Here is a 12,714-nt window from a genome sequence, read left to right as displayed (position 1 = left end):
TCACCCTGCGCCCCAACGCCCCCCCCCCCCCATCCGCCGTGCAGATCTTTCTGTCCATGGTGGTAATCTCCGCGGTCCTGACCTTGGGCTTCCGGTACAAGGTGAGGGAGTTCAAGGCCAAGCACCACTACGTGTCTGCCCAGCACGTGCGCAGCGAGGCCATCCAGTCCTTCTTCATCTTCTGGGCCTTCCTCATCCTGTTAAGCGCCATGGTGCCCATGGCCATGTTCATCTTGTGAGCCCCGGGGCCTCCGCGCCCCGCCCCCTGCGGAGCCGGGAGGGAGGGGCGGGAGGGCGAGCCGGCGCGCGGGCTGAGCGGTGACCTCGCGTGCGCGCGTGTGCGCTTGCGTCCGCAGGGCCGAGTTCATCTACCTGGGGAACAGCATCTTCATCAGCTGGGATGAGCGCATGTACTACGAGCCCCAGGACTTGCCCGCCAGAGCGCGAAGCACCAGCCTCAACGACCTGCTGGGCCAGGTGGAGTACATCTTCTCCGACAAGACGGGCACGCTCACGCAGAACGTGATGACCTTCAAGAAGTGCTGCATCAACGGCGTTATCTACGGTGGGGCCCCGCCCCGCCCGGCCGCCTTCTCGGGCCCACCAGCCCTCCGCCGCCGCCACTGGGACCCGCCACACGGGGCCGCCCCCGTCCTGAGACCTCTGTGGGTGCTGCCCGCACCCAGCATCCCGCCCAGATGGGTGCCCCAGAACCGTTGCCAAAGGGCTTCTTCTCACTTGGGGGTCGGCAAGCTCTTCCTGTAAAGGACCCACCCCACAACAAATCAGTATGTTTGGCCGCTGGGACAGCCCCCTCTCTGTCCTGGGAAAGCAGCCGCCTCTCGCAGGGACGACGAATTTTGAATTTCATAGCATTTGCACGTGTCAGACAAGATAATATTCCTCTTTCAATTTTCTCCCAACTATCTAGCTATGCGGAAAACATTCTTAGCTTCGCAGGCCACACAGAAACTGGTGCAGACGGTGTCTAGTTTATAACTAGCGGACTCGGTGTAGACCGGGGGCCCACAGAGGACCCCACTGGGCAGTTGCCAGCATGACAAATAGACCTGGGCCCACGCCCTCGGGTAGATGCCACCTGGCCCTCAGCCGGGCTCTCGGGGTGATGGGGGGCACTGGGGCCTGTGCTGAGCAGCACCAACCCCAGGCTGGGTCCTCTGATGTTTCTAGAAGTGCTACGGACCCGGGTTTTCATGTGAAATCACCCGATTTTTCAAAGCAGGTAGCCAAGTCCAAATTTTAAAAGGACACCAGGGACATCCCTGGTGGTCCGGTGGTTAAGACTCTGCGCTTCCACCGCAGGGGGCACAGGTTCGATCCCTGGTCAGGGAACTAAGATCCCGCATGCTGCACTGCATGGCAGGGAAGGAAAAAAAAAAAAAAAAAAAAAAGACACCCTGAGGAAGTCAAACCAAAACATGTTCCACGGGCTGAGCCCCACTCTGGGACGCCCTCCCAGGGCCCCTGGGACACGGGGCTGCATCCTTTGCCTCCTCTGAGCAGAAGCTGAGGCTGGGGCCTTTGGCTGCTTGGGGCATTGGGTCCAGAGCGCAGACCTGGCTGGTCCAGCTGCATCCGGCGTCCCCAGGAAGCCCGGACCGGGGAGGGGGCGCTGTGGGACCCCACGCAGGGCCTGGGAGCTGAGGCCTGAAGCAGGGTCTTTCCCCAGGCCCAGAGGAGGAGGACACCCTACTCAAGGTGAGCCCGGCCGCCTTGAAGCCCCGGATGGTGGGGGCATTGACAGGGACCCACCCAGGGCTGGCCTGTCCCCCCACTGCCCCCCAGGAGGACCCCTACCTCTGGAACAAGTTTGCCGACGGGAAGCTGCGCTTCCACAACGCGGAGCTCCTGCAGGCCGTGCGGGCCAACCAGGACCGGAGGGTGCGCGAGTTCTGGCGCGTGCTGGCTATCTGCCACACGGTGATGGTGCAGGAGAAGAACAGTGAGCCTGAGCCTGCCCCCAGGCTGCCTCCGCCCTGGGCTCCTGAGACACTCTCCTGCCCAACTCCCGGGGCCCTCTCAGCCGGGTTAGAGGGTGCGCGGGCCCCTGGCCCGAGCCCCAACCTCTTCCGCAGAGGGTGTCCGGGCCTGTCATCGCGCGGGGAGGAGGAGGTCATGGAGATTGGGAGCCAAGCTTAGAGGTTGTGCCGGCGCAAGAGACCGTCATCCCGCAAATACCTGACGGGCACCTCCTGTGTCCCTTTCCTCCCTGTGCTAAGGCCGCGCAGATGGGTGGGTGGTGGGTCCCTGACGCAGGGCAGGCTCTCAGCCCCTCCCCCTCCTCCACCCCACCCGCCTCCCGGGCCAGACCAGCTGTCGTACCAGGCAGCTTCCCCAGACGAGGAGGCGCTGGTCACGGCGGCCCGGAATTTCGGCTACGTGTTCCTGGCGCGCACGCAGGACAGCATCACTGTGATGGAGCTGGGAGAGGAGCGGGTGTACCAGGTCCTGGCCATGATGGACTTCAACAGCGTGCGCAAGCGGATGTCGGTGCTGGGTGAGCCCCCGTGGCTCCAGGTGGGGTGGGGGGAGGCGGGGAGGGGAGCGTGTGTGGGCAGCCAGGCCTCTTCCTCCACAGTCCGCAACCCTGAGGGCTCCATCTACCTCTACACCAAAGGGGCCGACACGGTCATCTATGAGCGCCTGCAGAAGAAAGGCCTGATGGAGTGGACCACGGAGGAGGCCTTGGCCGTGAGTCCCTGTGGGAAGGGAGGGTGGAGGGGCAGGGTCAAGGGCACAGGGACAGGAGAAGGGCAGGAGAGGAGAGTGTGCAGAGAAATGTACAGTTGATCAGGTTGTGCACTGCTCTGCCCAACACACACACACACACACACACACACACACACACACACACACAGGCTGGAGAGGGAGCCAAACTCCAAGCTGCACCTGCCCAAAGGGAACACCTTTTTCTCCGTCATGCAAGGACACCCTGTGGTTGGGCTTTTGCTCTGGTTGCTACCCCCCTATCCCAGCCAGGCCTAGGTTCAAGGACATGCTTAGCCCTCTCTGCCCCAAAACTTTTGTCTCCGTGGGTGAAGCCCAAACGCCTTGGCCCAACTTTCCAGGCTGTATTTCTGTGTTCTGCTGTCCTGTCTATCCTGGTCCCTCCTTGACCTCGAGGGGTTCCCCAGAACCCCAATTTCTGGCTTGCAGTTTCCTGCATGCTCAGGTGTTGCCTCAGGACCTTTGCACACGCTATTCCCTCTGCTAGGAATGCCTTCCTCCACTCTGGCGCTCAGTCACCATCCTTTGGTCCTCAAGGTTCAGCCATAGGTCAGCCACCTCCAGGGAGCTGTTCCCGCCCCGACCCTGACATGGGGCTGTCCTGTCGTGCTGGCCCAGCTCTGACCCTGCAAGTCCCCAGCCTCACCCAGCACGGAGGCCAGCGGGGCTGTTTGTGGAAAGAAATGTCCTGTGTCCCTCCACACGGGGGCCTCCCAGACTTCCTTGTTCTACCTCTGCCAGGATGGGGGAGGGGGTGGGGAGCAGGCATCTGGTCTGTGACCCAGAGCTGAGGAAGTGCAGTGAGAACCATGACCCAGAGCCCAGGAGCTCGGCAAGACGGCTGGGCTTAACCACCTATGGAGCGGATGGGGAAACTGAGGCCCGAGAGGAGCACAGGCCTGTCTGGAGCTCCCGACCTGTCCAAGCTCGGCCGCTCAAGCCCACCTCCGGTCAGGAACGGAAGCAAGACCCCGGGCAACAGGCAAAAAGCCTGGGGGAGGGTTGGGGCGTAGGAGGGCAGGAAGGAGCCACGATGGGCCCCTGGGGCGAGCGAGCTCTGGGTCTTCCCTGGGGTCTGGAGACAGAGTCCCCAGGATCCTTCCGGTTCCACCCACCCCAGAGGCCTCAGCTCCTTGAAAAATGAGGCAGAAGGAGGGGTCTGGGGCTGGGGGAACCCTGATGGCGGAGAGTTCTGGCAGGGCTGCACCGAGTGTCTTGCGGAATAGTTAGAATTTGCCTGCGAGGTCTGGGGGCAAAACAGAGCTGGGCGTCTGCGGGGGTGGGGTGGGGGGGCGGGCTGAGACAGAGCGGGGGTGGAGCAGGGGCGGCACGTGGTCCTAGGTCCCCCTGCCCGGGAAGACAGACTGTGGGTGGCAGGTAGGTGGGGTGAGCCCAGGCAGAGGGAGAGGGCTGGAGGGGTGCCCGAGTGAGGGGGCAGGGGTTGGCGGGGGTGCCAGCGCCGCCTGCCCGCCCGGGGCCCAGTCCTTCGCCGAGCAGACCCTGCGGACACTGTGCGTGGCCTGCAAGGAGGTGGACGAAGACATGTACGAAGAGTGGCGCCAGCGGCACCAGGAAGCGAGCATCCTGCTGCAGAGCCGTGCCCACGCCCTGCACCAGGTGTACGAGGAGATGGAGCAGAACCTCCAGGTGGGTGGAGCTCAGGGGGAGGGGCGCCCACACCCCAGATCCAGCCCCTCAGCCCCGCCAGGGAGCTGGCTCCCTGCTCAGTCTGTCCCCACACCCACCCCCAGCTGCTGGGAGCCACAGCCATCGAGGACAGGCTCCAGGACGGTGTCCTCGACACCATCAAGTGTCTCAAGCAGGGGAACATCAAAGTGTGGGTTCTCACAGGGGACAAGCAAGGTGGGTCCCAGGGCGGCCACCCCCAACATGGGGAGAAGGGAGGCGCGGGGAGAGCTCACCCCTGCCCGGGCACCACCGTCGGCCCATCCCTCTTGTCTGAGTTCAGCATTGCCCTCCACCTTGTTCCTGGGAAGGGAGGACTGGGAACAATGGACTGGGGTCCCCTGGGTGCCTCCCTCGGGCGGGCCGGTGCCATGCTGAGCGTCTCCTTGGGGTTTGGTCCCCCGGCAGCGCCGTGCGGTGGGGCCCTCATTACCCCTGCCTCACAGACGGCCCAGCAGGGCTCAGAGAGCATGGGCACCTGCCGCGGTTGCTCAGCCACCCAGGAGCCAAGCTGGAATGGAACCTCAGGTCCTGTGGCTGTGGAGCCCTGACTCCACCCCACTGAGGCTTCTCCGGGGCCCCATTGGGCATGGGTGCCTGCAGGGCTGCATTAGAACTTCTGGGGGCAGTAGGCACGTACACACAAAATATTTAGAATGATGTTTAACAGCTGTGCTGGTGTAAAGACAAATATCCAGGCTGCATTTTTATATTCATTTTTTTCCCTCTTCTTTATTTTTTTTTAAACAAATTAATTCATTTTTGTGGGTTCCTGGAAGTGCCCTGGGGCCCTAAGCATGATATGTCTAACGATCCCTTGGCCCTGGCCCCAGGCCCACCTCCCACTGGCAGCCCAGCTCCAGCCAGGCGAGTGGAATGGAGCCCCCTCTGCTCAGAGCTGCAGCCAAAGTCTCACGACTGACTCTCATTGGCTGGCCTGGTCACATGCTCTCCTCCAAACCAATTGCCGTGGCCAGGGGGAGGGGCATGCTGCTGTGATGGGCAGAGTGGGCATGGCCGCCAGGCAGGGGGCCGTGGAGGGGCTGAGCTGGGCTGCTTTGCAGAGACAGCAGTGAACATCGGCTTTGCCTGCCAGCTGCTCTCGGAGAACATGATCATTCTGGAGGAGAAGGAGATTGTGTAAGAAGTGGGGGTTGGGTGGTTGGGTGGATGAGCCTGTGTTGGGGGGTCAGGGTGGGGGCAGGGCGCCCATGGCCCAGGCGTGGCTCTGGGGTCTGCAGAATGCCCTCAGCCGCTGCCTGGTGGGGCTCCCAGAGGGGGAGACCAAGGCACAGCTGGGGAGTGGGTGTAAGGAAACCTGTGTGGCTGGTGTGGCTGAGCCCCTGCTGGACCCCTGCAGGCGGATCCTGGAGGTCTACTGGGAGAGCAACAATAGCCTGCAGGGTGGCAAGAGGGGTCGCCTGAAGAAACAGCTCCCCCTGAAGGTCAAAATGGCCTTGGTCATTAACGGGGAGTTCCTGGTCAGTGTCGGCTGAGGGCGGGCAGGGGGGCCCTGGTACCCGGGAGCGGGCTGGGAGGAGCCACGGTCTGGGGCTGGGGACGGCCTCCACCAAAAGGCCCCCAGATGTGGTGTTGGACCAGCCAAGGCGAAGGGCCTGAAGCGTCACCCCGAGAGATTGTTCTCAGCAGGGCGAGAGCAAGGGAAGGACACTGTCAGGTGCAGCCGGGAGGAGAGCCCAGTCGGGGCGTTCCTGGAGCGGTGGGGTGCAGCTGTGTGACGCGCCCCCTGTCCCCCGCGGGCCAGGACCAGCTGCTGCTGTCCCTGCGCAAGGAGCCCCGGGCCCTGGTCCAGAACGTGAGCTTGGATGAGGAGGAGCCCTGGCAGGAGCCCAGAGAGGAGAGGGCGGACTTCCTTCAGGCCAGGCGCCTGTCCCTGATGTGGCGGGTCCTCGGGATCCAGCTGAGGAACACGGGGCTGGCACCGCAGGACAAGGACTCCAAAGCCCTTGAGAGCGCCGAGGTGCGACGGGAGCGGGCCTTCGTGGAACTGGCCTCCCGGTGCCAAGCGGTCATCTGCTGCCGGGTGACGCCCCAGCAGAAGGCGTTGATCGTGGCACTGGTCAAGAAATACCAGAACGTGGTGACCCTGGCCATCGGGGATGGCGCCAATGACGTCAACATGATCAAGAGTGGGTGGCGGGCAGCAGTGCGCGGGGAGGCCGGCAGCCGGCAGCAGGCGGGGGTGGTAGCTGAGGGGCCCAGGGCCGACAGGCTGCGTGTGCCCCTGCAGCTGCGGACATCGGCGTGGGGCTGGCGGGTCAGGAGGGCATGCAGGCGGTGCAGAACAGCGACTATGTGCTGGCCCAGTTCTGCTTCCTGCGGCGGCTGCTGCTGGTGCATGGCCGTTGGTCCTACATGCGCATCTGCAAGTTCCTGCGCTACTTTATCTACAAGACGCTGGCCAGCATGACGGTCCAGATCTGGTTCGCTTTCTACAGCGGCTTCACTGCCCAGGTGCGCTGGAGGGAACTCCCCTCTTGGGGCGGGGTGGGGGGGGCGGTGGGGGCTCTGGGATTGCCGTGTCCTTCCTTCCCATAGCCTCCAGGAAGGCATCGGGCAGGCTCACACTCTGGGGTCCTCACGGGGCAGAGCTTGCCTGAAGTCACAGAGCAACACAGACTTTTATTTGGCTGCATTCATAGAGGTATAGATTCCAGATGAAGGGAAGGGATGGTTCCATGCCCAGCTCAGTGCCAAGCATTTTCAGGGATATTTGGCAAATTTGAGCTTTGGAGCAAGGGCAGGACAGGTACTCCAAATATACATCCTTCAAGGGGAGAGAACGAGAGCTTGAACTTGAGAGAAGATAAGACTATGGGGGCTGGGTCCCTAACTTCAAGACTCTTGACAGTATCATGGTGAATACTAGCTGTGCTCTCCAGAGCGTTAGAGGAGTCGTAGGGCAGTGACGTCCCCTGTGTGAGAGGAAATTGTCTGAAGATAGACTATTGTGTGAGGGAATGAGCTCCCCATCACCAATGCCCAGGTATTTGAGAGAGAGCTTTACAGCAGCACCCCTCATAAATATATTTTTTTGTTTTACTTTTTATTTTTAGATATTTTCTTCTTTTAGATGCTGCTATAAATGGAATTGTTCCCTTAATTCCTTTTTGAGATTGCTTATTGCTGGTATACAGGAACAGTTTTGTGTGTGTGTTGATCTGTGTGCCCTTCAACTTTGTTGAATTTGTTTATTGGCTCTAGTAGCTTTCCTGTGAATCCTTTGGGATTTTCTGCATATAGATCCTGTCCTCTGCAAATAGAGATAGTTTTACCTCTCCCTTTCCAATTTGGATACTTTTTATTTCTTTTTCCTGCCTAATTGCTCTGGCTAGGACTTCCAGTGCAATGTTGGATAGCCATGGTGAAAGCAGGCACCTTTGGCTTGTTCCTGATCTTAGAGGGGACAGTGTCCAGTCTTTCTGTATTTGTTAATAGGAATTCTTCCATGGGAAAAACTCTTCCTTCTCCCCTATTTATTTATTCAATTATTTATTCCAATCAGTGTGGACTCATGGGTGTTTATTTTTTTCTACGCTTTGTTGCTCAAGTTGCGCCCGGTTTGCCCCTTTGCCATGTGCCTGCTCTCCTCTGAGTACATCCTCACTTCCTGGTGCTACAAGAGGTTCCAGGCCCATTTTGTCTTTTCCATGCCCCAACCCTGGAATGAGCCATTCCCATATGGAGCCCTGGTTCTCTTCACCAGAGAATGGTAGTTAGACACGAAGATCCAAGTGCTTAGTGTGGTCATTGCTACTGGGATGCCATTATCCTCTCAGTAGACAGAGCTAGGAAATGCACACATATTAACCATGTTTAGATGCAAATCTATATCTCTATCTACACCTATCCGTCTACCTATCTTTGTGTATGTGAGTTCACACCGATGCCTCTGATTCCTGACCCACAGAACAAGCCTCAGCTTAGCCTTTTCCTTTTACTGCTTTGTGGCTCTTATCTCCAACGGTGAGAAACTTGATTCTGGTAAAAAGTTTGATCGTTACTTATTTGCTCAATCCCAGAATGCACACAAAGTGGTTTTTGGAACTGAAACTGATATTCTTTTAACTAGTCTGGATTCATGCATTCGGGAAGGGAGCTGGGCTATTTGTCTGTGAGGTCTCTGCCAACTCCCCTACCCATCAGGGATTTCCTAAATCGAAAATGATCTAAAAACACACTCTCTAGCCGTTTTCCCTCCTGTAGCTTTTTACTGAAGCCATCCACTTAGAAGAGGCTCAAAGGTGCTGCTTTCAAAGAATTAGACCATGCTTTTTCTCTTTGCCTTTTATCTTTCAGTCTTTATCGCTTAATGTGGCCCTGATCTTAGCCCCAATCTTGCTTGCAACTTGACTTTCGAGGTCACCTGGAATCCTCTCCAGGTGCCGACCTAGCTTGGGTGGGTTTCCTCAGGTAAAGGCTGGATTCTGTTTCTGGCCGTTCGGCTCTGAAGGCTCACCTCATTCTCCCTCCCCTCTCCCCCTCTCCCCCACCCCACACCCAGCCTCTGTATGAAGGCTGGTTCCTGGTGCTCTTCAACCTGCTCTATACCACCCTCCCGGTTCTCTACATTGGGCTCTTCGAGCAGGTGAGCAGCTGCATGTCTTGCCTCCTGCTTCCCTGTAGATGCTCCTGTCTCTGCCCCACCTTCTCCTCCTGGGGGACTGGGGTGGGGTGGGGGACGTCCCCACCTGGTCCCTAGAGAGCCGGCCTCCCCACCGCAAACTCAACAGGACGTGAGCGCCGAGCGGAGCCTGGAGTTGCCCGAGCTGTATGTGGCGGGCCAGAAGGATGAGCTCTTCAACTACTGGGTCTTTCTCCAAGCCATCGCCCACGGCACGGCCACATCCCTGGTCAACTTCTTCATGACCCTGTGGATCAGCCGTGACTCAGCTGGGCCTGTCAGCTTCAGTGACTACCAGTCTTTCGCGGTGGTCGTGGCCCTGTCAGGACTGCTGTCCATCACCATGGAGGTAGGCATGGCCGCCCGCCCACCCCACCCCCGGGGACCTCAGACAGGCACTGAGGTCTCCCCGCCCAGTGACCTGCCCCTTCACGGGCCCCAGGGGCTGGGCCACCATCCTCCCCACGGAGAGCCACCCCGGGGTTCCTGGCCCCCCTCCCTTAACGCCCCCTCCCTGTTCAGATCATCCTCATCACCAAGTACTGGACCGTCCTGTCTGTGCTGGCCATTTTCTTCAGCCTCTGCTTCTATGCGGTCATGACCTGGCTCACCCAGAGCATCTGGCTCTTCAAAGTCTCCCCCAAGACCTTCCCATTTCTGTGTGAGCCCCCAGCAGGGACGGGACAGTGGGAGGGACCCCAGTCAGAGCACCCGCTCTGAACCTCGGTCTCCTTGGCCATGCAGGTGGGGGTCTGTGTGTGCAGGGGACGTCGGTGTCTTTTGGGAATTTTCACAAAGGCATCCCTGGGGTAAAGGGAGGGGAAGGAGATGGGGTATTGGGGGGGAGGGGCGCCAAGCAGGCCCTGGGGAGGCTACACCCCAGGCCATTCTGACCCTGCCCTTGTCACCAGACGCTGACCTCAGCGTGCTGTCCCAGCCCCCCATCCTGCTGGTGATCCTGCTGAACGTGTCACTGAACACCCTGCCCGTGCTGGCCTTCCGCATCATTTACCAAGCCCTCCAGAAGCCACGGCCCAAGGTGAGGGGCGGGGGCACCCACCGCATATGTGGGACCCCCGCAGCTGAGCCTGAGCTGGGAGCCGGGGACTCGACAGAGACGCAGAGCTGGGGGTACAGGGATGGAGACCAGACACACACCCAGTGCCCCCAGGGGGGCCAAAGGACAGGCCTCAGGGCCCCAGAGGGGAGGCCGCACTTCCCGGGGTGGAGGAGGCAGTGGAAGCTCGCAGAAGGCCAGCGCTGGTGCCCCCAGACTTCCGCCAGGAAGTAACTAGGGCTTGGGGGTCGAGGTGACAGGAATGACTTGGAAATGGGGCAGGCAGAAGGGGGACTTAGGAGTAACCCCAGGGTTCGTCGGCAGATGATGGATAAACACAATGTGATATAGACAGGCAGAAGAATACTAGTCTTAAAAAGGATGGAGGTTCTGACACCTACTACGACGTGGATGAACCTCGAGAACATGACGCTCAGTGAGAGAAACCAGACACAGAAGGACAAATGCTGTCTGATTGCACTCACAGGGGGTCCCTGGGGGAGTCACATCCACAGAGACAGGAAGTAGATGGTGGGGGCCAGGGCCTGGGGGAGGGGCTGGGGAGTCAGGGTTTCCTGGGGACAGAGTTTCAGTTTGGGAAGATGAGAAAGTTCTGGAGATGATGGCGGGGATGGCTGCCCGACAGTGTGAATGTGCTCAATGCCACCGAGCTGTGCGCTTAAAAATGATTGAAATGGTACATTTTATGTTATGTGTATTTTACCACAGTGAAAAAAGGTGGGGGAAGAGGACTCACTGGCTCATGGAATCAGAATCTAGAAGGATGGGTCGCAGCCGGGCTGGGCCCCAGAATTGACTGGAATGGTGGACTAGGACATGGCCACAAACCTGCCACCTTCAGCCACACAGGCTGGACATTGGGCTGCCCCAGACTCTGATTGGCTGATCCGCAGTCAGGTCCTAGGGAAGGAATCTGATTGGCTGCTCCAAAGTCATGTCCCGTGGGACTTCCCTGGGGGTCCAGGGGTTAGAACTCTGCACTTCCATGGCAAGGGGCACGGGTTCGATCCCTAGTGTGGGGAACTAGGATCCCACGTGCTGCGCGGTGTGGCCAAAGAAAACGAAAAAGAGAAAAAAGTCAGGTCCCATGGAGGACTCCAGTTGGGTCAACTTGGGTAGGAAAGAGCCTGGCCAATCAGTGGTGGCCAAGGGCTCTGATTGGCCCCCACTGGAGGGGCAGGTGACCCGAAAGCAGTCAACATGGCTTGGGAGCCTGATGACCCCTGCTTTCCCCTTTGCTCTGTAGGAGGAGGAGGAGGAGGAGACCACAAGTGAGGAGATCATCACCGTGGAGCCCATACCCCATGTCCTCCGGGAGGCACGGACCCGGCGCTCCAGCTATGCCTTCTCCCACCGGGAGGGCTATGCGGACCTCATCACACAGGGCACAATTCTGTGGAGGTCACCAGGGGTCAACAGCGACATGCTGGTTGATCACACGAGGCCACCTGGTGAGCTGCCCTCGAGCGTGGAGGAGTCCTCCTGGTACCCCAGGAAGATGTCGTTCCTGGGGAGGAACAGGCGCCAGCACCAAGGGAAGGTGTCCTCCGAGGATGTTCAGCCTGCCTCTGAGGTGAGCTCATCCTTGCCTGTGGATGGACAGTCCTCTCCTTATCAGGAGAGCCAGCACCCTCTCACCAAACACCGGCTGTCCGGGTCTCTGCAGGAGGTGTTGCCGAAGAGGCCGGAGAGGTCACTGTCATGTGAGCCGTGGCCATATACTCCCGACAGTGTGCCACCAACCAGGGAGACACCACTGTCAGCGGAGGAGAGCCAGATGATTTCTTCTGAGAGCCAGATGCTGCCTTCAAGCCAGCTGTCTTTGAAGAGGCAGTCAGCACACTTGCAGGAGAAGACATCCCTCTGGAAGATCCGGAAACTGTCCTGGAAGAACTGGCCATACACCTGGCAAAAGGAGCCCGGGCCCCCCAAGGAGGGGACGGTGCCAGTTTCCGACTCGAACCTCACTGCTCTGATGGAAACTCCACCACCAACTGCAAGAGGATCATCCACCAGCGAGCAGCTGGTGGAGGTGGAGCCCTCACCTGTGGAGAAGCAACCGTCGCCCATGGAGTGGCTGCCAGGGCCCAGCGAGGGTCAAACTCCACCTGATCTGGCAGGGCTGCCGCCCTCACCTGAGGAACAGCAGTGACTGCCCAGGCTTAGTAAGTGTCACCCGGCATCATGAGGCCTTCCCCCAAAGACAGGGGCTCCACCTGCTCTTCTTTCTCTAATAAACCACGGTCTGTCTGACCCCAGGTCTCCTTGAGGCTCTGTCTTCCTATACTTCTTTCTGTGATGTCCCACGGAAGAGTTCTTTTCTGGTTTTAAAAATCAAAACACTGACCTCTAGTGGCCTGATGGGGGATTTGCAGGGAAAGCTGGGTTTCTTTGGGTTTTTTTCTTTACCCTGGGGTAGATAATGTGGATAAAAGCTTTATTGCTCTCAGAAGGGAGAAAGGTGCTGAGCAGACTCTGCTTACAAGCCCTGGATTCCTGCCTGCAGCCTGCTGGCCTGTCTCAGGTCAGTTTATAAGGTCCAGTCCTGACCACCCAG

At 59.3% G+C, this 12,714-nt stretch overlaps 1 protein-coding gene across 20 annotated transcripts in view; it reads left to right on the top strand.

Moving 5' to 3' along the window:
• Nucleotides 1-12,416, top strand: part of ATP8B3 (ATPase phospholipid transporting 8B3) — a 20,639-nt gene extending 8,223 nt beyond the window's left edge. For 11 of the 20 annotated variants that reach the window (XM_055083148.1, XM_055083143.1, XM_055083142.1 and 8 more), the window contains 16 exons: nucleotides 45-235; nucleotides 357-565; nucleotides 1,691-1,963; nucleotides 2,330-2,518; nucleotides 2,600-2,712; nucleotides 4,231-4,395; nucleotides 4,500-4,611; nucleotides 5,499-5,574; nucleotides 5,795-5,915; nucleotides 6,200-6,584; nucleotides 6,686-6,909; nucleotides 8,960-9,043; nucleotides 9,189-9,428; nucleotides 9,602-9,740; nucleotides 9,991-10,118; nucleotides 11,404-12,416. In XM_055083148.1, coding sequence (XP_054939123.1) covers nucleotides 45-235; nucleotides 357-565; nucleotides 1,691-1,963; nucleotides 2,330-2,518; nucleotides 2,600-2,712; nucleotides 4,231-4,395; nucleotides 4,500-4,611; nucleotides 5,499-5,574; nucleotides 5,795-5,915; nucleotides 6,200-6,584; nucleotides 6,686-6,909; nucleotides 8,960-9,043; nucleotides 9,189-9,428; nucleotides 9,602-9,740; nucleotides 9,991-10,118; nucleotides 11,404-12,309 — 3,555 coding nt within the window. In that variant the 3' untranslated portion in view covers nucleotides 12,310-12,416. The remainder of the gene's footprint in view (nucleotides 1-44; nucleotides 236-356; nucleotides 566-1,690; nucleotides 1,964-2,329; nucleotides 2,519-2,599; nucleotides 2,713-4,230; nucleotides 4,396-4,499; nucleotides 4,612-5,498; nucleotides 5,575-5,794; nucleotides 5,916-6,199; nucleotides 6,585-6,685; nucleotides 6,910-8,959; nucleotides 9,044-9,188; nucleotides 9,429-9,601; nucleotides 9,741-9,990; nucleotides 10,119-11,403) is intronic. The other 9 variants (XM_055083145.1, XM_055083146.1, XM_055083147.1 and 6 more) reach the window with 9 other exon arrangements.
• Nucleotides 12,417-12,714: the final 298 nt, after the last annotated feature.

Source organism: Physeter macrocephalus, unplaced genomic scaffold (assembly GCF_002837175.3).
Source record: "Physeter macrocephalus isolate SW-GA unplaced genomic scaffold, ASM283717v5 random_553, whole genome shotgun sequence".
Lineage (NCBI taxonomy): Eukaryota > Metazoa > Chordata > Mammalia > Artiodactyla > Physeteridae > Physeter > Physeter macrocephalus.
Note: the sequence above shows the minus strand (reverse complement) of the source record. Positions and strands in the feature narration are given on the sequence as shown.